Here is a 27,985-nt window from a genome sequence, read left to right as displayed (position 1 = left end):
AATAAGGACAAGACCCAAGATATTTACTTTAGACAACAAATTGACAGACAAAACACCATATGATTTTCCACCAAAAATGTTAACGTTTATTATGCTGAATTACATTATGTAAATTGCCTTTTTTTTCTTGAATATCCAACCATTTACTTTATTGCATAAAAAAAAAGAAAAACAGTCATTCACACAGTGTAATATTTTTTGGGCAGAACAATACATCCTCTGATTATGTGCTTTATCAATTACAGTGATTACTGGGGAAATTAAACTGAGCTTTAAGAACCATATAAACACCAAACCCCAACAGTAATAATTTAATCTTTAGAAGTGTTCATTCAGTCCTTCAGAGACAGTCTCATAGAAAGGAACCGACTCACCTGATAACAAGAAACAACAGCAGAGCAATGTATCTATCTACTCTCTTATATAATATATTTCCAATGTAAATATTCTCATCCAAAACATTTGTGAAGGTTGAGGTTAATTCCTTACTTTCAGAACACATAAAATAGTGTAAAAACTTTACACTAAACTACAAACACATCATGTGACCACAGAAATGTTCATCTTTACTTCTGGAAACAAACCATTGGGTCAGTACATGCAAGGGAGGGGTTTATAATACATTTGCAGTAGTAAAAATGAAAAACCTTTAGGACCTAATTCATGTTCATTAAAAAAACAAAAGATTAAGTAATATCAAATCCATCGTTAAGTGTTTAAACATCCCAAATATGTATCTTTAAGTGATTAGCTTTGCCAAGTCAGGAAAGATACATGATCTTGACAGAAGATTAAATTAAATACATACATAATTAAAATCTGTACAGTACAAATTCACATACATTTTCCTTCACAGGTCTCCCTCTCTCTCTGATAACCAAGTGTCCCAGCCACATTTCTACCAGCAAAGAAACAGTGCCCCTCCAATAAGCCTCACCTACGTAACCCTCTAGTGATCAACTACTATTTACATATTTCTGTTTACCACCAAAAGTTAGGATGAACCTATAATTTATTTTCAGTTCTATACAACATAAGTCAAAGAGTATCTTTATAATCAAGAAATTTTCCCTAGATCTTGGGCGTTGCAAGTCTGGTCGCGTTTGACTCAAACGGAGGTTACGATGTAAGACCCACTTTCTCCGGAACTTTCCCCTTTAGAGTCTTTCTTTTTCGCAGTGGCGGTGACAGGTGTGGGTATCTGTGATGGCCGTGGTGTGATGCTGTCAGCGCTGCTTTTTCTGGGGCTAGGGGTGTAGTTGAAAGGGCTGACCCTAGCTGCAACAGCCCCACTGGGTGAACTGTGCTTGCTAGAATTGGTGGAGCTGAAAGGGGTACGTTCAGCAACGGGTAGTTCATGCGCGTCAGGGACTATGCAAGGGGTGCTTTGAGCAAGTTTGAGGTCTGCCCCTTTCTTATCGAGACTCTCGCTGCTCCTGAACAAGTTTAAATTAGTCTCTGAGCCAAGCCTGCGAGCAGGGGCGATCTCGCTTGCAGTCGACTGTTTAAGATGAGTTTCACTTATGTCCCGGTCAGAAGAGGGTTTTCTAGCTGGAACACTGTCAATGACAGGGGGAGTGTTTCCAGTGGGGGATTTTCCAGACTTGGGATTGTTAATTGGACAGTCCTCAATCCTAACCCATACATCCTCACTCTGAGAAACTGCTAAGCTCATCTGGTTCCTTGCCATGTTGCAAGACTCCACGGAAGACTCATGGCCTTCTGACTGGGGCATGTCGCTGTCTTTCATCTTCCTCCATGTTCCTTTTAAAGGCGTGCTGCCATCTTTGCCTTGTGGTGACTTCTGGGCCGGGCTCAGCGCCTGCCTCTCGTCCTCGCTTTTGCCCTTCTCGCTGGATTCGGAGGACGCCGAAAGAATGGAGGAAGAGCTTCCTGTTCTCTTCCAGGTGCCCACCCTGGGAAGGGAAGAGGAGTGTTTGCTGTTCTCCCTCTTCCACGTTCCCGTTCGGTTGATGGGGAGCCGGGAAGGGCTCTCTGACTGAGATCTGGAAATATCTTTCCTCACTGATTTTCCGTCCCCATTTTCCGAGGAGCTCTGGCTTTGAGGGGACTTGCGCCAGCAGCTCCCCTGAAAGGGCAGCGTCAACGACATATCTGGCAAAGACGGGCTGGAGACGGGTGTCTGAGACTGGCTTGGCGAAGAGGGGGACAAAGATTCAAAGGAAGCGGACTCTTCTAATTTCCTTTTTAGTGTTGGACTAGGAGCCTCTTTGATGAACGTTGACTGGCGAACCAGCCCCGGTTTCTCTGATCTATCCGACTCACTCCCACTTGATTTGGTGGATGACATCCTGGACAAGTCTGCCTTTTTAGCGGCACTAGTGCCTCCACACTGATTCAGACTCTTGGATGCAGATTCACTTCTTGGGATTCCACTGGCACTCCTTGGCAGGCCACTTTGTTTTGTCCCTTGCTGACCCATTTGCCTCCCAGGGGAGGGGTAGGACATCCTGCCCGATCCAGAGGATTTTGTCGAGGACGCACCGGGAGAGGCGGTGCGTGGCAATTGGGATAACTTGTTTGAAGTGCTCAGACCATTTCTTCCTGGGGACACAGAGGTGCGGCCAGGTGACTGCATCGGTCTGGTCAGGGCCTGTTGAGCTGGTCTTGATGGAGTTGAGTCTCTCGATCCGGATCTGGAAGAAGCTTTACTGGACCCTCCTTGAGATCCAGGTGTCTCCCTGGCAGGAGCGGGGTCAGCTTTTCCAGGTGTTTTGATGCTTCTGGGTGAGTTGCCAGAGGTCTGTACTTGTGTGGGTGGCTTTGACACAGGGCCCCGAGCAGGGGGCTTCTTCTGCACAGGACTCGTGCTAGGGGAACTGCTTCTAACACCTGGGACATGGATCATCGTCCTCCCACGAGAGATCAAGGGAACAGTGGCCTGCCTTTGTTGAGAGGAGGGAGTCTCCAGACTGGGCCGTGGTTTTCCTGTGATTAGACTTTTGTAGACTTTCTTCCCTCCTTTTAAACCTTTGGTTTGCTCCTCCTCTTTCTTCTTTACTTCCAGTGTACCCTTTTCACCAGGTTTTAAAATTCTAGGGCCTCCCTTGTTGACCACAGGCTTATTGTCATCTGTATTGGAGGGTAGGTGGAAAGGGGATCCGATCGAGATTCCTGACTTGAGGGAGAGGACTGAGTCCGAGTCGGATGAGCCCTGTCTGGATAAGCTGGCGGCTGCCTGGTGTAAACTGCTGACAATTGAATTTGCACCTTCTTGAATGGCCTTCCAATCGAATGACTCTGAGTCTGGTGACAAGGCCTGCTCAGACACTGGACTGTGAGTATCCGTGAGATCTAGAACGAGATCGGGCTCTTCCGCCAGAATGCCATCCATACTTTTCTCCTCTGTGACACCTTGGTCGGCCCCCTTATTTCTGGCCGGCTGTTTCTTCTTTTTTGGCATGGCAGAACTTATGCATTCCTGCAGGAGATCGTCTTCGGAATCAATGCTAAGGGAACTGAGGGAACTATTTCTAGAGAAGCACACAGGGGTGTCTTCAACGTGAAAGGCTTTGGGTGCGTAACCAGAAGCTTGGGGTCTTGGAACGTCCACCTCTTTTGGATCCTCCTTTGGCTGGTCTTTGTTGTTGTTTTCTTGGTCAATATCACTTAACGAGCTTAGAGATGAGTTGCGAGAGAAACACACCGGGGTGTCTTCGATGGAGAACTTCTGTTTCTCATCAGGCACCGGGCCTGTGTTTTCTTTGGCTGGCTGAGGGAAAGTGGCAGGCTTTTGCAGAGGCTTGGTCGGTGCGGTTGGCACATGCGCACTTGCTGCCCTCGCGGATGGCTCCCCGCTGTGCCTCGGAGGTTTCCTCTGGTCCTTGTCTTTTCTTAGCTCCGCCTTTTCCTTCGAGAGGTCGAGATCGTCGTCTTCAAAGTCCAGCGAACTCAGGGAGTCGTTGCGCGAGAAGCAATACGGCGTGCCCTCTATCGGCGTGTAATGGTGCGGCGAGTCAAAGGTGAAACCGGGGCGTGTCGTTCTCTCCTCTACATTTGGCGTCTTATCTGGAAAGTCCCGCGCCGCCATTTTTGGGTCTTGCTTTTTGGTTTCCTTGTGTTTATCCGTATACGACGGTCCTGCCGAAAAGTTGTTTGGAGCATCTGGCCTCTTCAGCATCCTTGCTCTGTATTCACTACTCTGTGGCATTGGCTTTACCGGAGAGGTGGGCTTCCTCTTCTCAGCCTCTTGCTGGACGAGACTAACAGGAGAGGAGGTCGGGTGCAGAGGTTGGTCGTTTGTTTTCTGTACTCTGAAAGGCTTATGGGGTTTTCCTTTTGGCATGGCTGAGCTAATGCACTCCGCTAAGATGTCGTCTCCTTCATTTTCTACTGTGGCAGCTTGCGTGGAACTTGCAGCACCGGCATCCTTCTCCTCTGTGCTTTTGCCTTCAGGAAGAGTGTCTCTTCTTTGACTGGAGGGCATTTCTCCACGGGGAGCGCAACTTTCAGAACCGGCAAGCTCATTGGGGGGAGAATCAATGGTAAGGTCACTGAGGGATGTAGCTGTAGAAAAATTGATAGGGGTGCCCTCCACGCAGTATATTCTGGGCATTTCGTCTCCATGGGGGAAGTTGCCGTGCTTCTGCTGTTGTCCCCTGTTCTGTGGGGGAAGAAGTTTATATACAGGAAGTTGGCTTGGTTTGCGCGCAACCGGTGGGGGTATTCTGGATGTGGATGGCGGCGACTGTTTTTTTGGTTTCCTCGATGACTTTGTGGGCATGGCAGAGTTGATGCAAGCCTCCAGTATCTCGATGTCATCGTCATCAGAGTCATCCAGAATGTCTTTTTCTGCCTCGTGTGACGGGTGATTCTCTTGGCCACTAGGTCCCTGTGCATCGTCTGCCTCGAGCTCAGCCTCATTTCCCTGCTCGTCCTCGTGAACCGGTGGCATTATCTTGAGCTCCACATCCTTCTGAATGTAAGGTTCGTCGAGGCTTAACGCACTGAGGCTGGATGCGCAGGAGAACCCATCCGGGGTGCTTTCCGTCGCAAAGTGCAATAGGGTGTCGTTATCTTGGATCACCTGGACTTTTTGAACGGCGGCGTTGACGGCCACGTGCCTAGGAGCCATCTCCCTCTTCTCAGTGAGAGGGGCTACTTTCTTGTGCTTCATGGGGGCTGGGTGAGGCGGCGGGGGAGGAGTTTTGCTTCTGCTGGGCGGCATCGTCTGACCCGGGCTGTCGGGCAGATCGCTCGGGCTGATGATCCCGCTGACCATCCCGCTGCACAGCTCACTCTGCACAGAGCTGGCAATGGAGTGGCTTTCGAAACTGTCCAAGGAGCTCACGGACGTGCACCTGCTGAACATGAGCGGCGTCTCCTGGACGTAGTGTTCCGGGGGACTTTTCGGCGTCTGGGCGCCGCTCTTCGACGGCGACTTGGCTCCGGATGAGAACTCGACAGCTTTGTGGTGTCTGGATCCTTCCCCGTGGCCATGGCTCCTTGGAGGCTTCATCCTGACATACTGCGCCGATGACTGGCTCTCGTTTGCACGTTGATCTTGAGGACCGGAAGGCTCTTTTTCTGCAATGGGAAGAGTCGGGTAGTTGCTAGCGGCGTTGATGTTCCTCTTGCAACTCTCCATTTCGTCTTCGTCCGAGGACAGCGACGACAGAGAGCTTCCCCTGGAGAAACAGATGGGCGTGTCCTCGACACAGTACGTCTGCAGCGTCTCTTGATTGACAGGGTTCTTCTGGGTCACCCGAGTCTGCCTCGCTTGGGCTGAGGAGGAATGAAGTTTCTGCCTGCCTGCGTTCTTAATGGATGTCACGGAGGACGCGGAACCCTCTTGACTGTGGTGATCTTTCACTGAGCTCTGAGTGGAGGAGGGCTTTGAATGGCTGAAGATGGGAAGATGGGATTTTTGGGAGTAATCGATTGGTTGCTCCACGTGATGCTCCTCGCTGTACTTGATGCTGTAATTGGTTGGCTGGTCGTCGGGCTCTTCCTCCTCGGAGTATCTCTCACTGTAATTGGTTGGTTTGTCATCTCCATAATCATCCACAGTGCACATGGTCTGATTGATCTTTTTGTTCATTCCTTGGCTGGAACCAGGAGAGCTTTGATCGGGGCAATTGGCGTTTCTAGATCGGAACCCCGCTTGAATTTCTGTCTGGACAAACCTTGGCTGATAATTCAGTTTCTCTTCTCCTTCTTCTCTGCTCTCTGTGTACAATTGGTAGCCGGGACTTTGGGACCTCCCCGGCCTCTGGTCAGAACGTTTCATTTCCTCTTCCATGTGCTTGGGCCGGGCCCACCTCTCGTTCTGGCTTGGGCTTTGCCTCCCAGAATTCAGCTGCTCGTCAGAGTACTTTAGACTGTAGTTGATGGGCGTGTCCAGGTCTCCATCATCATCCTCCATGTGATTTGCATTGTAAATCTTATGGGCGAGATCCGCCGGGTATTTCCTGTAGACGCAGCACTTCCCCTCATCGTCCTCGGAATAGGAATCGACCGAGGGCTTCATCTGACCTCTCTTGCCGTAGCCATCAGTGCTGTTGACACTGTTGAGGCTGTCATTGGACGCCCGGTATTCCAACTTGGGCATTGGACAGGCTCTTCCCGAGTGATCTGATTTGCTGTAGGCGTACGCGTTAGAATGGCCATGCGTTGCGGTCGTACGATGGGGCTCCTGTGTGTTTTCTGGCGTCCTGTCGTCCAGGCCTAGGTGGATGTTCTGCACATCGTCCATCACCATGACGATCTGGCCTGTGGTGTTGGGGATTTGAATGCCCATTCTCTTGTTCTCCATGTCGGGGTGGAGCCCCCCTGGAACTCCCCTCCTATCCCTGTCCCCACTCCGATCCCTCTCGGCCCTGACGATATCAGCGGGCCCGCGGTTCTCCCTCGATGACGGGCTGGACAGAACGGGCGTGTTCATGTACTGGGGTCGCACGGGCATGCTATTGGGGCTGAACACATCCGATCTGGACACCCCATCGTAATCGCCGTAGGCATTCGCTTTGTGTCTTGGCTTGCCCCGGTGGGCCTTGGGGCTCAAATTGTCTATGTTATCGAACGTTTCCGAGAGATGCTGCGCATCCAGTTCCTCGATAAGGGCTTTCTGTTTCCTGACGTGGAGGGAAGGCATGCTGGAGCCGGGGGACATGATGTTGGCATCCTTGTACTTGGCAGGTCTGTTGGCCATGAGGTTCCTCAATGCCGCAGCGCTGCCCATGGCGATCATCTTGTGCTTGGAGTGGATGAGGTTCTTCAGCATGCTCACGGCACCCATGTCCCACAATGCCTCTTGGTCTTTCGTGTTCCGAGCAGAGAGATTCCAGAGAGTTCCGCAAGCGTTGCTTACTATGGTCAGGCTGTGAGACTTAAGGTGCTGAAGAAGAGTCTGGAGGCAGCTGCTTCCTCTTAGAACTTGCCTACAAACAGAAAAGACATGATATTAATGTGCATTTATGAAAAACATTATTACAACACCCCCAAAAAATACACTTGTATCCTTTGTTATTTGAAACACAAATTACCTATGATCTTCGTTGGTAGCAATGAGACTAGACACATTGCGAAGGATCCCTCCTCCACTCTCAATAATGGCAAGGGTGTTTGTTTGGCTCCTATAAGTTAGAGTGGTGACCAGGAAGGCCAATGCTCCCTGTACAGCACAGATATCCGCCTTGTTCTCAGTGCAGTGAGCTGATAGGTTCCAGAGGGCACTCAGTACACTCTTCAGAGTAGATTCCTTCAACAGAAATAAACGCGACACGTTGAATATCCAAAGAGCACAACCCGTTTCTGTGGAAATATTTGATTTGTCTAGTGAAGATGTCAATTATTTAGACTGGTGCAGACTGCTGTGCGCACAGCGAATCCACAAGCAGCCTGGCTCGTAAGAGCGGGGCCTGTCTCACCTTTTGCACCTCCAAGGCACACTCCATCAGAGCTCTGACACAGCCCACCTCTCTCAGGGTCTTCTTGCTGTTCACATCCGCACGCCAGGACAAGTTCCTCAACACGCTGGCAATGACCTGGGTAGAGAAATCATATGTATTTGTATTATATATTTTTTTAATGGGGGCTTCCTCAAGCAGCCATCTCTTTCCCGACAAGCCCCTCTGTGCACGAACCCTTACATATGGTAATTAAACATTAAAACTTATAGTCCAGTGCGGCTTATATACAGTGCCCTCCAAAAGTATTGGAACAGTGAGGCCAATTCCTTTATTTTTGCTGTAGACTGAAAACATTTGGGCTTGACATCAAACGATGAATGTGAAACCAGAGATCAACGTTTCAGCTTTTATTTCCAGGTATTTACATCAGGATCTGATGCACAAATTAGAAAATATCACCTTTTTGTTCGAACCCACCCATTTGTCACGTGAGCAAAAGTATTGGAACATATGACTGACAGGTGTGTTTTGTTGCCCAGGTGTGTCCTATTACATACATTATTCAATCAATAAATACCACTGAATGTCTACACTCAGGTTCAGATTGGGTAAGATAGGTTTTGTCTATGCAGACTGTATTCAGAGGTGAAAACAACATGAAAACCGGAGCACTGTCTTTGGGTGAAAAACAAACAATTGTGAGTCTTAGAGAAGATGGAAAATCAATCAGAGCCATTGCAGAAACATTGGCCATAGCCAGTACAACCATTTGGAATGTCCTGAAGAAGAAGAAAACTACTGGTGTACTAAGTAACAGACGTCGAACAGGTAGATCAAGGAAAACATCAGCAGTTGATGACAGAAACATTGTGAGAGCTGTAAAGAAAGACCCTAAAACAACTGTTAGTGAGATCAGCAACAACCTCCAGATGGCAGGAGTGAAGGTATCACTATCTACTGTTCGCAGAAGACTTCATGAACAAAAGTACAAGGGCTACACCAGAAGATGCAAACCACTCATTAGCAAGAAGAATAGGAAGGCCAGGCTGGAATTTGCCAAAAAGTACAGAGATGAACCTCAAAAATTCTGGGACAAAGTTTTATGGACTGATGAGACAAAGATTAACTTTTACCAAAGTGATGGAAAGGCTAAAGTTTGGAGAAAGAAAGGAACTGCTCATGATCCCAAACACACAAGCTCATCTGTGAAACACGGTGGAGGTAATGTCATGGCTTGGGCTTGCATGGCTTCTTCTAGGACGGGCTCATTAATCTTCATTGAGGATGTAACACATGATGGCAGCAGCAAAATGAACTCGGAAGTCTACAGAAACATTTTGTCTGCCAATTTAAGGAAAGATGCAACCAAACTGATTGGCAGAGCCTTCATCATGCAGCAAGATAACGACCCAAAACACACTGCCAAAACAACAAAGGAGTTCATCAGGGGCAAGAAATGGAAGGTATTAGACTGGCCAAGTCAATCTCCAGACTTAAACCCTATAGAGCATGCATTTTACCTGCTTAAGAGGAGACTGAAGGGAGGAACCCCACAAAACCAACAACAACTGAAAGAGGCTGCAGTGAAAGCCTGGGAAAGCATCAAAAAGGAAGAATGCAAAAGTTTGGTGACGTCAATGGGTCACAGACTTGCTGCAGTTATTGAAAGCAAAGGATTTGCAACTAAATATTAAGTCTTATTCACTTAAATATGTTTTAAGTATATCTGTTCCAATACTTTTGCTCACATGACAAATGGGTGGATTCAAACAAAATGTGATATTTTCTTAGTTGTGCATCAGATCCTGATGTAAATACCTGGAAATAAAAGCTGAAACGTTGATCTCTGGTCTCACGTTCATTATTTGATGTCAAGCCCAAATGTTTTCAGTCTACAGCAAAAATAAAGGAATTCGCCTCACTGTTCCAATACTTTTGGAGGGCACTGTATGTACACATCATTCAATTTAGCTGCTGCGGTTTATATAACGTTGTGCCTTATAGTCCGAAAATTACGGTATATACTTATACATGTGTATATATTTTATATTCAGAAAGAGGAAATCCCTGCAAAGATTTTAAATACACTGACATTTTTCCTCCAGTAAATTTATTATTTTCTGTGCAGCAAAAGATGGCTTCTCCTGACCTTAATACAATGGTTTTATTTTGATGTCGGCTACAGATTAAAACTTCGCTAGATTGTCTCTCTGCAGTAGGTCATCCTACTTGGGGGGGATTTGAGAGCCTGCCTGCATACCTGCTGTAGGTCCTCACTGTCAGACTTCAGCTGTGCCACCATGGCCCTCATACAGCCCTTCATGGAACACAGGGTGGCCTGGGGATTTGGAACACAGACAAAGCCATCTATGTCAATCCATACTGTCACGAGTTCCAAACCCCTAGCTTGCAGCAAATGACCAATCAATGGTATCCAACCTTATTGGCTACGTCCCCAAATGTGAGGTTGGTGAGGGCCATTCCTGCATATCTTCTGAGGGTGACACTGTAGTGGTCGCTGGTTAGGCCGTAAATATCGCAATCCACTTGCAGAAGCTCCCCGATAGCTTGCAGCCCCCCTGGGAAATAAGCAGAGCACCCGGTAATTACAATCAATAATGCAGTGGGCGAGTAAATAAATGTTTTACTATGTGATGTCCTGGATCAGCCAGCCCACACAGGATTATTTTATGGAGGATTTACTCCATAAAAATAAAGAAAAGAAAAGACTGCATGTAAAGATTCAGAGTACACTGAGTGCTTACCAAGCTCATTCATGGCATGTCGGTGCTCTTCGTCAAAAGACAGCTTCATGAGAACACACACCGCTGGGCAGATCTGGTGCTCCACCGGAGAGGGCACTAGGAAACACGGGAGATCAGGGTAATAACACGGAACGCCTTACATTTTGAAACAAACCTACTGTCCGTTTAAAAAGCGAGTGCCCTGGTCGCACTTATCGCTATGGGCATAACAATTGGAATGATCTGAACGGGCCTTACTTGGGTTTTGGTCCTGGTCCACCCCCCTCTCGTGGCTCTCCTGCCACTCCCAGCAGGTCTCGCAGTACACCCGGATCTGCTCCAGCAGGTGCAGCACCCGGATCTCCCTGCGGCCGCGCTTGTCGTCTGGCTGCGAGTGGATGATGTTGTGCAGGGCGGCGCTGGCCCGGGCGCGGGCCTCCTTGCTGCCCCGGGAGTTCCCCAGCAGCACAGAGTCCTTGTCGTTGCCGTGCAGCAGCTGGATGAGCAGGGGCAGGCAGCCCGACTGGCGCATGGCGATGCAGCTGTCCTGGGAGCTGGACATGGCCAGGAGGGTGCGGGACATGTCGTCCTTGTCATGGGTCCCCAGCATGGAGAGCAGTGAGTACACCATCTCCACCTGTTTGAGGGGTTAGGGGGGGCAGGATGAGGATTTACAGAGGATATCAAGTGCAAATGTCACACTGATATGGAAAGTGTTGGCAGAAATAAGCCTCTTATTTGAGATGTTATACCAAATAGGCATCGTAATCGCATTTCTGTAAGCCATCGTCTAAACAGATTATCTTAATGAAATTGTCAATCAGAGGGAATTTAACCGTTTGGACTCTGGAGCGTTGCCGAGGGGCTGGTTGACAAAGCAGAGAGCTGGGGGGGGGATCTGCAGTTACCTTGGTGCCCAGGTGACTCGTCAGTTTCCGGGGAACAGAGTAACTTCCTCCATAGCTCATCTCGCTGGCCGAGTCCGAATCCAGACGACTGCTGGAACCCTGGAAGGAGAAGCACTGGCTGTTACCGTGCGCATTTCACACAGGCTAAATGGCCGCTCTGTCTCGAACACACAAAAAGAGGTGGATATTCGATATGGTTGATCTTTCTCATTGATACTGCCACTGGATGCTACTATTCCCTCAACATGCTAAATTCGCCCAGCTACAGTGAAGTCAGACTACATAAAATAAAAAACATGAATATTGCAAATGAGACTGGGAATTTGCCTTTAACTCGAGCTCTGGACTGAAAGCAAGCAAAGTAAAAAAACAAAAGTGTCATGAGCGTTAGTTGAAAAGACAGGCGGTGCTTTAAGCAGAGTCAGGCTTCTCACGACAGTTCAGCGGATTCGCCTTCTCTCCCCGCCAGGCAGAACCTCGCTAAAGTGCTGAAGTGGAATGGCATAACCAAGCCCATCCATTAGAGAAGGGTCATTCTGGGGGAATGCTCGTGTTGTTCTGTTGAGATGGGGAGGGGGGGCAGTTTTTACCTGGGCACAACCAGCGCTGGTCATGGCACTTTCCACAGAGGCCTGGGCTCCCTCGCCCTGGGTGGCGGGTTCATGCTTACTCTGGGGGGGGGGGGGGGGGGGGGGGGGGAGGAAGAGAACAAGGAGAAGATGAGGTGAGACGGCCGCATCAATAGGAGAGTGTGAGTCAACAGGGGATACAGAGGAGGATACAAAACCGGTCACCTGGAAGAGGCAGAATTAGTTTCAAAAAGAGAGGTGGGGGGAGGGGCAGGGAGAGAGAAGAGCAACAAACGCAGAACGAGAGAGAGGGAGAGAGAGGGAGGGGGGCCCGGCAGACCAAGAGAGCGCCAGTCAGTGCGGCCTAAAGTGCTCGCAGAATCATCATGCTTCCTTCTCTGACCCTACATAAACTCCAGCCCAGAGAGAGGGGGGGGGAGGGAAATTACCCGCGTCCAACGAGATTTATCTACCCCCGGGAACGGGGTACGCGCTCGGGAGACCGAATACGCACAGAGGGTTGAGGGGGCGAGACGATAAACAAACACTCGGCGTTATCGACAGATTTACGGCGTGCACGTTAAGTCAGCGTGCCGCCAAAAAGGAGAAGTCACAGCGTGAGCGCGAGTGCCCCCCCGGCGCGGATGGCGTGCCCGTGCGACACAGAGGCACGCCAGCACACACCAGGCCTCATTGGCCGGCTCGTCGGTGCATCCAATAGGAACAGAAGGCTGGTCACCGATGACTGCACATGCTCACCCACCAGGTCGTCTGGCGGAGCTGGGAGCTATAGAGGTCTCTCTTTTCCGAAAGAAAGAAATACTACTTAGAGCACTTTCCTATACCAAAAGGAGAGTGCATTTGGTTTTCACCTCAGAAGTCAGGATCGAGGGAGGGCGGGAACCATGTGGGATGGATGAAGTTAAGCGCATGCACTTTCCTATACCACAAGGAGAGTGCTGTTGGTTTTCACCTCGGAAATCAGGGTCGAGGGAGGGAGCTATGTGGGACGGATGAAGTTAAGCGCATGAGCCCGCGTTGATGCGGGAGGATGGATGAAGCGCGGGAAGACGCCCGGAGGATGAGGGGAACACCGTGTTCAGGTCCCATGACCCCTGCGTCGGATTACTATGAGCGCAGTCCACGAGAATGCTTCACAGTCGTGTATATAGAATGTATACAGACGGTACGCATGAAACATCACGTGGAGGATTATATGGATCTCCACAAATGGGATGGCCATGGCATGGAGGGAGCACAGACATGTAATCCGCATTAGCTTCTTTACCATGACTACAATTCAACAAGCTGTGACTAAAGAGACCAGTTGGGCATGTCCATCAAGTCGAGCTTTTCGAAAAACAACATCCTGACGCCAGGAGGTTTCCCCTATGGATTCTGACAGCTCAAGTTTTAAAATTATGCCGTGTGCCTTTCCAAGGAAAACACTGGTCATACAACATACTTAGGAGCATTAGAAGAATATACAATTTTCGTGTATATATATATATATATATTATTTATTTTTTACCTCAGGTTCTGCGGACTGAGTCTGGAGGTGCTGTCGGATCCTCAGCATGTCCTTTTCGATCTGCTGAATCCTGGCTACGCGCACCTAGAAACAGGGACATTCACCCAATCACTCATCCGAGGTGGTCAGGTATCACATGATGGGAAAGGCTTTCACAGATGGGGAGATAATGCCTTGATATTGAATCTCCTGCGCTCAAGTACTTACTGCCACCCACACGTCATCCCAGCCAACCTCATCTATGTCGATTAAACGCCAGGCCATTCAAAACCTAGCTTACCTTCAAAACTATCAGAACAGTATAGTATATCCACATTTTCAGGTATTAACCCTAGCGAACTCCCGAGGAGCTATACCACTCACAAACTAGACCAGTATTTATGTTTTCGGTCCATTCTTCTCATCCTCCTCGTCTTCCATGACCTTCCTTTTGTGTTCTATCCTCTGTACCCACCCACCTACGCTGGGCCCTCCAACCAGGGCCCTCCTCCCTGGTCCAGAGCCCTCCTCCCTGTTCCAGAGCCCTCCTCCCTGGTCCAGAGCCCTCCTCCCTGGTCCAGAGCCCTCCTCCCTGGTCCAGAGCCCTCCTCCCTGGTCCAGAGCCCTCCTCCCTGGCCCAGGGCCCTCCTCCCTGGTCCAGGGCCCTCCTCCCTGGTCTAGAGCCCTCCTCCCTGGTCCAGAGCCCTCCTCCCTGGTCCAGAGCCCTCCTCCCTGGTCCAGAGCCCTCCTCCCTGGTCCAGAGCCCTCCTCCCTGGGCCTGCTCCCTCTCACCTGTGCCCTCTTCTCCATGTCCTGGCAGGTTCCCAGCTGCTCCTCCATGGCGGCGCGGATCTGACGGGCCTCGAACTCCAGCTGCCTGCGGGTCATGTCTGTCTGCAGCGAGAACTACGGGAGGAACACACACACAGTCAGCAACTCTGACAGACGGGAAACCCTGTGGCAAGAACGTGCTTCACGAGTCGCCGCGCTCACGTTCTCCGTCAGCGGCAGGCTGTCGATCCTCTTGGTGAGGTTCTGCAGCTGGGCGTAGTACCAGTCCTTCTTCTTCTCTTCCTTCTCCAGCTCCGTCATCAGCAGGGACCTGCCCCCGAGGGGAGGAGGAAGGCGGGACACGACAACGTTACAGGACAGTCACACCCCAGACCTGGTGGGCACGTGGGGGGTTGACTATCACAACGTGTATATACCCTGTAAATCCCATCTGTGTGTAATCCAAGAGGGAACGCTTTTCTTTATGTGTCTCTAAATTGAGTTTATCATTTGGTTCGATCTGAGGCGAAGACGCCCAGACGGGATCCTCTCAGAGTACAATCAGTCTGATCTCATTGAACGTCTGGAATTACTGAACACGGATCGATAAAGGAGCCGTCCCTGCCGAAGGAGGGCGGGGCCCTCTAACGGTGCAGACGGTGTCGGATGGAATTACAGCCGGCTGGGCTCGACGTGGAAGACGGGCCCACCTCTCCTTCTCCAGCTCCTCCAGGTAACCCGCGCTGTCGCGGCCTCCGTTGGCCACCCCTCTCCTGGGGACGGAGCCCCCCGCCGGGCTGGGGCTGCCGTCTGTGGACCTGGCTGAGCCCGGGCCCTGCGTGCAGGGTTTCTGTCTCAGCTTCACTCCCGGGAACGAGTTGGGGTCCATGCTCATTTCTAAAGAAAGGAAGAAGGGAGTCAGGTGGCTGAGCGGTTAGGGAATGGGCTAGTAAACAGAAGGTTGCTGGTTTGATTCCCGGCCGTGCAAAATGACGTGTCCTTGGGCAAGGCACTTCACCCTGTCCCTGTACTTACTGTAAGTTGCTCTGGATAAGAGCGTCTGCTAAATGACTAAATGTAGGAAAGATAGTGGTGTGTGTGTGTGTGTGTGTGGACCTAAGAAACAGAGGCCTAGGGATCTCGTCCTGAGTGACAAAGCCTTACCTTTCAGTCTTTCCAGGAGATGGATTTGTCCAGATGCTTCTACAGAGTCTTCTTCAGCGTTTCCTTGTAGCTGTTTAAGCACCTCCTGCGAGACAGGACAGACAATCTGTCAATGACAGGGTCCGGAAACGGTCCGCATAAGCTTGAAGTTATTGGTTAACTAGAAAACAGTGAGGCTAATCATTTTAGGCTGAGGCCATCCAACTGATAAGGCTGCTAGACTCTGCATGAGGGAAAGGTTTGAACAAAGAGAGAAAGGGCGGAGAGGGCACAACGTCTCTCCCCTTTCCAGGGCTTTGAAGTGTCATCAAATAGCTTTCCTGGCCAACAGAAGCAAAAAAACTGCTCTGAGGGCCTACAGACAGACTGCTGCTAATTCTTTAATCTCACCCTCCCTTCATTTCATCTCTCACTGGGCTCTCTGTGTGTGTGTGTGTGTGTGGGTGTGTGTGTGTGGAAACGGAGGGGGGTTATAGATCTTCTCCAAGTGATTAGATGTTGACTAGTTTGATGGACCAGGACCCGGGCTTCAAAGATCTCCTGTCGCGTCGAGGCTTTGAAAGAGACCTTTCGACAAAATTAGTGGCTCCTTTCTAGATAAAAAGGACCGATGAACATTCGCCTGAAAACCAACTCGAAATGCAACCTGGAGGCACCAGGTCAGCAGCTCAGATACATTTATTTATCTGGATTCTGGATATCTTATTTATCTATTTTTATTTATTAAGGAGATTTATCTCCTTTGGCTACTTTCTTTGGGGGGGGGGGGGGGGGGGGGGGGGCTTAATTGCATCACAGTAACAACCAGACAGAAAGGACCTCACAGCGTTACACATCCTATAAATACAACCGACCCACTAAAGAGGACCACAGCTGTTTTTTTCGACGATACCCGTTTCATGGCTCCCTAGCTTAGATAATGTTGCTAATGTTTCTCGAGATTAAAGCTGTTCTGATCTCGCCCCTTCAGACCAGCTGAGACAGCATTGGGCATTTACTCGGACACAATCAGGAGTCTGGTTGTAAAGGGATGAATCACCTCTCATCAAGCCGTAGACACACAAGCCTCACAAGGCACTTGCTTTGTATCCCGTAAACCAAGTCTCTCCTAACGATACAAAACCCTGTTAAGTTAAACAGTTCACTAACAGCACTTAGGCCATGACCCATTTCAAAAATGCACTTTGGGAACACTTTGCTCGCAATCAAGATCTCGAGTCCAATCGATCGATAAACATCAATGTAATCTTCATTTGCAATGAAGACCACGTTGCTTGCATTCAAGATGGGACCTATCCATAAACCCTTGGCACAACAGCAAGACAGTTTACCACATAAGAACACCATGTGCTGATAAGAAAAGCCGTCCCATAATACTTACCACAATAAACCTACAGCGTTCATCGAGTGAAAGGTGGAAAGTCATAGTCCTACAAGACAACACGGCCACAGTTCAAAAACCCCTTCAGAACCATCCAGTGCGACCGGAGAAGGGCTTCCGGAGGCTTCCATAGCTCAGGGGGACACCGGAGTACAGCGGCGGAACGGCGGCGTGTCCGACTGTCCGGAACGCGCGAGCCTGCGTGGGTGTGTGTGAGAGAGAGAGAGAGAGAGAGAGGAGGCCAGGGCGCCGGGCACCATGTCCGACAGCATGCCTCCCTCTCAGGAAGCCTGGCCTTCCGCCCGCCCCGTGTCACAGCGTCAGGCCCGGCCGCCGGCCCCAGCTGCTTCCCATTAGACCCGAGGCTCACTCCTACGTAGCCAGCGCACGACCCCTGGAGGGTCAGCGTGTGTCCCCCCCCCCCCCCCCCCCCGACCTCCGACCCCTCTGGGGAGGACAGGAAGGGCTCGGGGAGGGGGAAAAGGAGGATGGATGTGTTTGGAGGCTAACGACGCGTGGAAAAGGCCAAACACACACACACACAGCTCCGACTGTGTGACTAAGACTGGACCCATGGCCGATGCTGTGCTCCTGTGAAGACCGCGAGTGTGACGCGGATGATCTCCGCGAACAACGGCTTCATTCTCTCCCCCGGATCATATGATAAAGGACCTTCTTTCTATTCTGAGTCAGGCCAGCTCACAGAGGCCCACGGCCTTCAGCATAGGGGGTGATAAACATGTTGTTCCAACATGTGAAAGCCCTCCGGGTGGAAATCCTATCACTCGCAGACAACGACAACAAAAAAAACTTAAGACTACTGTATGTAAAACCTTTTCGCCTTTGAAAAGGAACATGTCAGCGAGAGGTGAATGAAAGTCTTGCACTTAAATCCACTATCCACGAGGCAGAAAAGCCGAATCGATAACCACTAATTACATTAGGCTAAATTCGCCGTAAACTCATTTCTCTCTCAGCGTACCACACTCATTCCTCAAGGTTAAGCCACTCCCACTCACAACAGTCAGCTAAGGTAGATAGTACGAGACACTGGTTTAGAAAAGCCCAGAAAAGCCCACGTGCAGCGCTCCGAGGCCGGCCTCGATCCAGGGGTTTAAAACAAGGTCGTCCGATCCTGTCGTACGGGAAATCAATGCTGTCAGAGCAGCCATGGGCAGGATCACAACCCAGCGCGCTGGGGGGGCTCGCTTTCATCGGGCGTGCATTTCATGTGATTCGAACCCCCCCCGGGGGGAGGGGGGGCTCTGAACATAGGAGGAGGGGAGGCATCATGTCCTGTTTTTGTATACTGGGGGAGAGAGAATTCTTTTTTTTTTTTTTTTTTTTGCATGTCCTTGAGATGTAGAGAAAAAACACCCCATAATCCACATGGAGGAGTGAGGAAACAACAGGCATTGTCGTCATGGGAAGGCCGAGCGAGGCGGGTGGAGATTAGGAGAGGAAGGCGTGAAACACTACCACTACCCTCCCCCCCCCCCCCCCCCCCCCCCCCGAACAAGGAGACCTCACACATCACAGAGCCCGTATCTTGTAATTTAAGGATTACAGCACTCCAAATACGATTTGAAGCACAATAGGCACCCAGGAGAATGTTGTCGCTAGCTGCGCGAGCTCTCCCGAGTCCTCGATGCAAACCTAAAAGTTCTAGCTCCCCCCAAAAAACAAAAGACTGACGAAGACTCGAGAATCGAAGCCCCTGAGCTTTTGCTCTTACATAAACGAGCCTGACGAGACCTTTTTCTCCCAAACATTGTTGAGAGCTTAGGTTGCATGGCTTGTCTGTCCATCCATCTTAACCCTAAAACATGCCTCCACGGAGAACAACAGTACAAACCTATTCAGACAACCCCCTATACCATGGATGCTGGGAAACACTGTGCACTCTTACACCCGCCATGGCAACTTTGGCTGATTTATTGCTGAGTCATCCACTAAGTGGCTGCATTGGAAGGACATGACTAAACAGGGCAGAGCCACATGTGTCACTTCTAACTGGAATCCCCCCCCTCATCCTACACAGCCAGCCACACCATGGTGGAATCAGACGTTTGCCAGAACAGGACATGTCACTGTGTCTCCCCAACCCCCCCAACAGGAAGACTCCATCAAAGCTGGAACATTCTCCCAGTTCTTCAGGGGGAATCACAGGTGGCGCCCCCCCTCCCCCCCCCCCCCCCACACGCACACACACACATCCTCCATCCCTACCTCCCCACACATAATCACTGCTTGTGAGGCAGCGCGGCGCCGGAAAAGACGGCGTCTGGGGCGGTCGGCGCGAGCCCCGGCATGCCCGCGTCGGGAGGACGGACGCCCCCGGGAAGAGCGAGAGCCTGAGCGCCACCCCAAGCTTCCTCTGAGCCTACAGAGGGAGCCGTGTTTGTGTGCGGGCGGCGGTGGTAGCTGCAGTTCAAAGGAGGAGCATTTTTGTAAAATGCTCGGCTGCTTTCTCTCTCTCTGTGTCTCTCTCTGTCTCTCTCTCTGTGTCTCTTTCTGTCTCTCTCTCTTTCTGTCTCTCTCTCTTTCTGTCTCTCTCTCTTTCTGTCTCTCTCTCTGTCTCTTGCCGGCCGCAGCTGCGAGGCTTTGAGAGCCCGCGGAGGGGAGGAAGTGGCTGAAGGACGGAACTGAGACGCATTCATTACATACAATGGGAGGAAGGGAGGGGAGAGACGGAGAGAGAAAGGGGGAAAGGGGGGTGAGAGGAGAGGAGGAGAGAGGGGGTTGAGGGGGTGTGAGAGGGAGGGGAGAGAGAGACAAGAAAAGTGCCCCCGTCTTCCCTGAGGTACAGGAGGAGGAGAGGAGAGCCTCAAATCGATAGACAGTGCCAAGGGAGGATCGTGTTTCTAGAGAGAGGGATTGATTCCCAGCTGTAGTCATCTCATCCATTAGTCACAGGCCACCATAACGGCATCAAGACCGCCATGCACCGCTGCTCAGGGTGACCCGATGACATTATGATGGCTCCAACCCTGACGAATTCGCACTGTTGTTGTGAAGAGCGCATTTCATAGGCAGAATCAAATTCCGATGTGAAACGCACAAATATACACTCACACTGACCGGAGGCAGTACGTGGCTGGCAGAACCACAACGCTTTCTTCCCGGAAGGATACGAAAAACAATACAGATTGACTAAACAGATGCTCTGGTCGTGAACTGACGATTTCACCACACGACGCGGCTCATTCTTCGACCTCCAGGTCCGATGGCAGATAAGAGACACAATAAACAAGCTTGTCACGGTGCGGCGCAACGCAAAACGGCCACTGCGTCCGCTTCTAGCGCAGCACTCAGACTGCAGCAAGGCAGGTCGGCTTACCGAATCACTGACTGGACAAAATCTCCCTCTCTCTCTCCATTGGAGAGCATAGCAGACGCGGAGCTGATGGGGCGCATTGTTAATAAACGGGCCCATTCAGCAGCCTAGCCTCATCGAGGGGAACAACGGCCTTCCCCAAACACCGACCCGGGGAGCGGGAGGCGATAAAAAAAAAACCCAGGCTGGCTGTCGCCATGACTGGGGGCGGCGGGGGGACAGGCTCCACTCACCGAAGCTGGAAGCCGCCCACCGGAAGTCTCTCTCAAAGCGGACGACAAAAGAGGCAATTAGGCTTGCGCCGAAAAAATATCACCGGCGAGAATTGCGACGGGAGGGGGGGGGGGGGGGGAGGGGTTGTGCCGGGTTTCCGCCGCGATTCGCCTCGCGCTTCTTGACGATCGACCCAGGAGAAGGATGCTGAATGAGGAGCCCGGAGCGGGTAGGAGAGGAGTGGGAGCAGCACCAGAGAGCCCGTAACAGCAACGGGGCCCTCTGTCTCTGGGCAGAGAAGCCAGCCTCTGACCCTTCCTTCCGGTACGAAGAGGAGCTCCCAGCAGCCGTCATCCTTATTATCATGCATGGCATAGCAGCGTCCTCCAGGGAGGGGGGGACTGGCATTCTGGACACAACCCAGGGAAAAGAAAACTGCCTGTCCCTGGGGGGGGAGTGAGAGACTGAAAAGGTTGGCTGGCACCTCCATCCGCAAAGCCAAGTTCTCTTTCGCATTGAAGTAAATGCTAGGCTGCAGATACAGACTGGTAATGTCCTCCGAAGCCCCGTCCACAAACATGAGGGGGGACCTGTTCTCTCTAATACACGGCGGGCAGTATGTAAATGATCTCATGAATAATGTATTCAATAATCCTCTGGCGGTAGACAATATACAATATGTCGCGAATGTGGAGAAAGCGTTTGGGGAGGGTGGGGGTGGGGGAGGACATCCTAGTCTGTGCATCTGCCTGCAGACGGCAACCAGCCCGAGAGTGAGCCCCTTTCATGGCGTACGCCGTGACGAGACTGAACCTACACGTCCACACACATGACTCGTTCTTATCAGTCAGCTGACCTACATTCCTTTTACATGGAAGGGGTTGGGAATATGAATCGGAAAGCAATTGGTTTTTAACCACGTCGATAAAACATGACTGTAGCTTAGTCGCTTACGTCACCCTTTATCGTCCTCTCAGGTCTGGTTAACGATGGCCCTCTGAACCGCCCCCATTAATAGCATTTTGATCCAATACTGCAAGCTCTAATATTCTAACGGGATGACGGGGGAAGGCAAACTCTATTCCGGAGAGAATCGCTTCTTGACTAGCCATCTTCGCTGACAACACTACAGCGGATTGGACTAATCGGAGTTGGCACCGGTGACTACCCATGGGTGAATTGTGCGCGCCCGTGTGTGTGTGTGTATGTGTGTGAGTGGGTGCAAGAGACCAAGGGGCTAGAATGTCTCTGTGAATGTAGCCCAGGGAGTACGATCACATCCTCTCAGCCCTCGCCCTGCCAAGTCACATCCAAGTCTGCCCAGCCCGCCCCCCCCAAACAGGCTTCCAACGGGCACATCCGACCTGGCAGCTCCTCAGAACAGACTAGGAACAGAACGGAGTGGAGGAAAACCAAATGAAATATGGTCCAGGTAAAGGACGGTGGGTCAAATGAAATGTTTCGACCAACTATAGAGAGTGGTAAGAGAGCGAGAGAGAGAGAGACAGTGAGAGAGCGAGTGAGAGAGAGACAGTGAGACAGAGAGGCGGGAGAGGGGAAGCCGGTGATGAGGTTTAATTTCAATGTCGGCAGACACGAGGAAGTATTTTAGTCGCAGCTCGCTTTACGTTCTCTAAATCAGGGAGGAAGGATTACTGGCCATAAATTAGTCCGCTTCCTCAGTTTCACCTAAGCATTTAGCTGTAATACATAGCAGAATTTTGCCAGAGAACATTTGCACACACATATATATATATATATATATATATATATATATATATATATATATATATATATAGCCAAGTAAATGTAGCAGTGATCACTAGGGGGGGGGAACAATGACAATACCCTCTTCCCATTGGCTGTCAAGAGTCCTTCTTGGCTTTTTGTATCGGATTGGCTGACTCGTACCAATCCTCCTGTCTCTAGACTCCATGGAGAAGAATCTCAGACAGATCAAATCCCCCTTGAAAAGCCCCAAAAAGATAAATCACGAAGGCCTGCGATTGGCCAACACCACTAAAGCTGGCATTGTACCAAACACAAGGACAATAGGCTCCAAAGTTCTGTCCTGCAGTCGAAAACACTTTCCCTCGAAAATGTTGAACTCGGGAAGTGTAACATGCAAGTGCTTAACATATGAGGTGAGGTTTTTTTGTGTGTTTCATATCCAGCTAGGAGTTTGAGAACGATCCTACACTTTTATAATAGCATGTGAATAATATTTGTTTGCTACTCAAACGAGATGAGTCACAATGTAACAAGGTCAATGGAAAAACCCAATCACTGCACACCATCCAAACACACAGCGTGGAAAAGAGCTTCTGGGGTGGCCAGGGCAAGTCACAGGGGGGTTCCAAATGTCTGGCGAGAGCGCTAGCTACTGACCTTCATATTAGACGCCTCCGTCTCCAGCTTGGTCAGGTGGTTGGAGTTGTCCTCGAGCTCTTGTCGCAGGTTGGAGTTCTCCATCTTCAGCGCCTCCACTTGCTTCAGCAGCTGATCGTAAGACGCTGCAGCCATCTTACACTACCTCTTGGCCTGGAGAGACACGCAATGCCACACGTCGATACCGATTCGTCACTCTTCAACACGGACCGATACATACAACATCACGGCTGTTCATTTGTCCATTGGGATCGGGCTAATGGTTTAGTGCTATTAGGCTTATGATGCATGAGAGCAATTTGTCAACAGCGTAGAGTGAAAGCTGACTTGGTTTTAGATCCTGCAGCTAGTGCCATCCAAGATGTTCAGGGACAGATTTAGAAAACGGTCTTAAAACAGATTTTAAGACCCCCCCCCCCCCCCCCCTCATCCCACCCGCCCCCCTTGCTGGAGAGAAGCTGGACTAGGACTAGGCTGGGCCTGAGGGCTCGAGCAGGTCAGTGACGCCTCAGTCGAAGCACAGGGAAACGCACTCGGACCAAAGCGAGATTCAGTGGAAACGGAAGCAAAAGGAGGTTACAGTAGTTCTGCAGGACGAGAACCCTGTAAATGCCTTGTGCTGCTGTGGGGTAAGAGCAATTCTCACACTCGTCTGCACAGGGTTTTATTTTATATATTTATTTATTTATTTTTAACAGTCGACATAAATTATTCAACCATGGACAGATTTGAAGGCTAGGCTAGGTGGTGGGGCTTACGATTCATTAATAAATGAATCGGATCTGACTGAAAACACAGTCAGCCCCCATGCCTAGCTAGCATTACCTGAATCTGAGTCTGAATTGTGATTAGGATTCTGCGTTATTCAGAAATATTCATTTGATTTTTTGCTATTCATGTCATGAACCGAATGCTCGATTTCCCCAATAAAAATACAAGGTCGATCTTGGTCTAGTCATTATTTTGTCGACAAAGGATTAGAGAGGGAGTGTGGGAGAGGATGAAGGGACAAACAACGGCAGTCTACAGAACAGAGGACCGCCTCATCAATATTGCATCAATCTTTTCGAATGCATTAGCTCTAATGAGCACATTTTGGGTTCCAGTTCTAAAAGGTGGATGGTGCATTAACATGGAACAATGAAAGAAAAAAAGAAGAAAAAAAAGAAGCTAGTCTTCCTGTGCATCCAATATGGATTCCCTTCCATAGCCAGCCTCCTCCTCCTCCTGCCTCCCATTTCCAAATGACGATTCCATCTTGACACTGCAAAACCACTGGCCGTTTACATTTCCCAAGGCTGACATTGCACTTGCGACACTGCACTGACTGCGTCTTGCAGTCCGTGTGTACGTCGCGTGGCATCTGCATACTCCCCTGAGCATATAGCTACACTTAGAAACCCTGCAGTCAGCTGCAAAGTGACAAATGCCCTTCCATTGACATCACAAAGAAACAGTGGGCAGCCACTTAGTCGCGTTACCCCACACTTAGCCCAGATAACCTAGCCTCTATATGGTACAATACAGCCCGGGATTAACGACGATGTCAGCCCCTAGACAAAGAGACAACCGGCCCTGCACTCCCCGACACCAGCATCCAGAGACAGCCCATGACACGGCTGCTTTGTCTGTGCAGAGTCCATAACCCAGCGATATGGTTGGGACCAGCCCCTCTCTTCTTCCCCACCATCTTAGCACAGTCCAGCACCAGGACTGACATTTCGGGGCATCCAGCCACGAACAGGTTCTCCCTCGTCCTTCACTTCGTTTGTGCCGTTTCTTTTCTCTTTTTGATTATTTTTTTCTTCACCCCCCCCCTCCCAAATCCTTTTCTCTCCCCCCCCCCCCTCTCCTCCTCTAACACAATGCAGCCTCGCATTTTTTTTTGCGCAGCCTTTGCAGCTCCAGATGATAAAGTGAGAGTGGAGGAACCCTGCACATCCCCCACACCATCCATATCCTTCTCCCTCTCCCTCTCCCTCTCTCTCCTCTCACCAACCAACCATCAAAACAAAAGGCTTAGCAGCTACGCCTCACTATTCACACAAACACACCATTATTCCTCCCCAGGAGCACCCTAGCCGACCCTAATCCCCACTAACACAGCAACGAAAAACATTTTCTCTCTCATTTTTAGCAGCCAGGAATCGGAGAAAAGGAAAACCTACCCCATTTCGGAAGCAGTGACAGTCTCCATCCCATCTCCCTCTCGACTGTGTCAGAGACGCGAAAGCACATCCAGCCAGCCCCGGTCACATGGCCTTGCAGTGAGCCAATCAGCAGGGTGGACCAGCCCTGTTCCGTGGTTCTGCAGTGACCGACGCTGGCTGGCCTGCTTCCAGTTCTCTGCACAGCTGCTTCCCCAGACTCAATTAGGGCTCATACTGGGAGTGGTGCTGGTGGCAGCTCCAAGCACTGAAGACTGGGCAGGGGGGCGAGGAGAGGGGGGGGTCAGGATGTGTGAAGTGGGGTAAAATGACAGGTCAGAGAGCCTGAAGGTCGGCCACCGATGGCAAAACAAAGACCCTAGAGAATCTGTAATGACTTGCACAAATGAAGGCTAATAATAAACCAACAACAATGATAAATCGACTGCTGATAATTAGGTTAACCCCTTGAACTAATATTAGCTTCAAGCCAGGAAGAACATTGTTCACAGGAAATTGTAAACATGAAAAACAACCTTTCCAAGCATTTTTTTTCCCCCTTGTAAATAAGAGAGATCACAAAAGTCTACAAAGTCTAATCCTAAAACAAAGCCAATCCAAAAGGACCAACAATTGTCTTACAGATCTGGCCAAATCCATTAACCAGTTCACACCACAAGGTTTCATTTGAGCAAAAATTCTAGCCTGGGCCATTTTCTCCATGTTCTCCTATCCTCATTCTCCCTTACATTTCCTGTCACTCTGCACTCTCTCTGTCCCAAAAAAGTAGAAATACCTTAAAATACATGCACACCAAACAAACAAAAAACTTACTATACACACAAGGTGTCACCTAAACAATGATTCCCTTCCATTATTACATAATTATACAAAAGTATGTTGCTGAGTGTCAATTGAAACAATTATAAATTCAGTGGGCAAAAAACAGTGGTAAAAATTCGGTGGTCATACAAACCAAATATAGGCTATATCGTAAATACTGCCTAACTAGGAGTCTAGAAATGTTGAAGAGGGAACACCTCCCTATCCAAATCAAATTCCATAACAAAAGAAGTGCTCCTCAACTCAATAGAGTCCCATCACGAGTAGACAGACACCAGAGCAGAACCCAGAACCCACTAACATCACAAGGATCTCATCTTTCTGATCAAGCTGAAAATAGTCCCTTTACTCACACACCTAAGGGCACTCACACATCAATGTTCAAGAGTGCTGGCCTGGGCCAGTCCTGACTGGTTGGAATATTCTGACAAACATTCATGAGGATGCATATATTAAGCCATCAAATGGTATAAGTTGTGTGGCTTTATGTGCCTGAGTCTTGTAATGGGCTCTATATTTTTTCAAACACTATCGGCATTGTGCACAGACATTTCTGGAGCAAGTGACCCATTTCCAATGCCATTCTCAAATAGGGATTAAATCTGATAGACACTAGGCTACTTTGTCCACAGATATAGTCTATTTACAGAGTAATAAAAGAGGCATCTTTCCTCTTGGTATTGGATTGTACCAATGTACTAGTATTACAATTGAGGATATTGCCATATAAAAGCAGAGAAATACAGACTTCTTGAATGAGCTTCTTCATAGCGATTATATTCTGCGTTCCCTCCCATCCCTCCCCCACTAACTGGATCTGAATTGATGGTCTGAACAACAACAAGAGAGAAGGAACAAGTGATTTCTGAATGTGGCCTTGTTTTTTTTTATTTTTTTATATGCAAATGCAAGAGTTTTATAAAAGAGCAGAGCGGAGCGGGCATTGGCCCTCCTTTTGCTGGATCCTGGTTGTTATCCTGCTTAATAAGCGTCTCACATTCTTCCAGTGTGTGAGGGGGAAACGTCCAGTTGAGGCTATTCGATTTCCAGGCAACAGTCAGACCAGCCCTAACGATACTTCAAATGAGGCTCAATGCTCATTACAACGTCTATTACTTAAGTAGCCAAATCTAACCAGACGTGGCTACACGCAGTTAGAGAGTGTGGATTAGTTGACTCTGGTGGATTCAAATAAATTGTCAGACGAAACCATAGTGTGAACACAATGCAAATCAAGCATGTTCCGATACACAACTGATTTGTAATTAGCTAACATAGCAAGCTCCTAGCTACTGAGCAATAACACTGAACAGACGTGTTGTAATCGCTAGCTAGCAGTAACACCAAGTTAACTAATATAACTAGAGCTAATACTAATTGATACGTACTGTACTGGTTTCTCAACTAAACCTAACAATTTATTTCTACTTCATGTGAGCTTTAAATATAGATAGTGTGGTTGCATTCTAGATGTTGTTGATTATGGCTGAACTGGCAAAACGACTAGTTTAGCTAGCTGGCGTGCGTTTAGAGCCGATAACTTGATGCCAGTTCATATTTCACGGATGTGTTTGAAATGGTTAGGATGTACATCTTGGCTGTAGACTTATGGTAGTTGCATGTGTTGTTATATTATGCGCCTTGTAGCTGGATAGCTTGCATAATTATTACTGGTAGTGCTAGCCTCTTTGGCCAGGACGCTGGTCAGCAGTCCTCCTAGCGTACTTAGATTTTCTTAGCAAGCTAGCTTTTGCTAGCTATACAACTAGCTGAACAGAAAGGTAAAATCTCTTACCTCTTCTAACATTCGCTCCGCTATCACCAAATACTCTCATGAACGCATTCCAGGGACCAAACGCCCTATTAAATCCACGCGAATACGTTTAGAAAACAATCCATGTCAGCACACTGGAGAGGGGAAACTCTTCAAGAGTCAAACTAAACTTTTCCCTTTGTGTCTCCGTTTCCGTTTTTTCCTGTGCTGTTAGTGGCATACAAGAAGGGTAAAGCCAGCCTCAATAAGGAATCCATGTTCCGGCTGATTTCTTTCACAATAAAGGTCTCAAGACAAATGTTACTTTTATTTTTTTTACCTTGGCAATCTTTCCCCAAAATTATTCTAACTGTATATCGAGGGGA

The 27,985-nt window shown here is 49.4% G+C and overlaps 1 protein-coding gene across 3 annotated transcripts; it reads right to left on the bottom strand.

Moving 5' to 3' along the window:
* Window positions 1-60: 60 nt before the first annotated feature.
* Window positions 61-27,832, bottom strand: apc (APC regulator of WNT signaling pathway). 3 transcript variants are annotated; one of them, XM_047014967.1, is made up of 16 exons: window positions 27,642-27,832; window positions 22,857-23,009; window positions 15,538-15,622; window positions 15,084-15,270; window positions 14,596-14,704; window positions 14,395-14,508; window positions 13,624-13,707; window positions 12,114-12,194; window positions 11,524-11,622; window positions 10,874-11,252; window positions 10,637-10,732; window positions 10,311-10,450; window positions 10,132-10,209; window positions 7,890-8,006; window positions 7,506-7,720; window positions 61-7,400 (listed from the first exon to the last, which is right to left on the bottom strand). In XM_047014967.1, exons 2-16 carry the CDS (start codon window positions 22,989-22,991, stop codon window positions 1,109-1,111), a joined length of 8,211 nt encoding a protein of 2,736 aa, XP_046870923.1. In that variant the 5' UTR covers window positions 22,992-23,009; window positions 27,642-27,832; the 3' UTR covers window positions 61-1,108. The 3 variants fall into 3 exon arrangements, with proteins under 3 accessions (XP_046870923.1, XP_046870924.1, XP_046870925.1); XM_047014968.1 differs by lacking the exon at window positions 27,642-27,832 and adding an exon at window positions 25,025-25,081; XM_047014969.1 differs by lacking the exons at window positions 22,857-23,009; window positions 27,642-27,832 and adding an exon at window positions 16,919-17,316.
* Between the last annotated feature and the right edge of the window lie 153 nt (window positions 27,833-27,985).

The sequence above is a fragment of the Hypomesus transpacificus genome, unplaced genomic scaffold (genome assembly GCF_021917145.1).
Source record: "Hypomesus transpacificus isolate Combined female unplaced genomic scaffold, fHypTra1 scaffold_27, whole genome shotgun sequence".
NCBI classification, from domain to species: Eukaryota; Metazoa; Chordata; class Actinopteri; order Osmeriformes; family Osmeridae; genus Hypomesus; species Hypomesus transpacificus.
This window is presented reverse-complemented; position numbering and strand designations above follow the sequence as displayed.

Bases quoted from the DNA above. Each gene is read 5' to 3' on its own strand.
- apc (XM_047014967.1), bottom strand. From the start codon at position 22,991: ATGGCTGCAGCGTCTTACGATCAGCTGCTGAAGCAAGTGGAGGCGCTG. The intron at 15,623-22,856 runs GTCAGTAGCTAG...CCTGTCTCGCAG, and splicing joins CGGAGGCGTCTAATATGAAG to GAGGTGCTTAAACAGCTACA. The intron at 8,007-10,131 runs GTATGCAGGCAG...TTCTCTACCCAG, and splicing joins ACAGTGAGGACCTACAGCAG to GTCATTGCCAGCGTGTTGAG.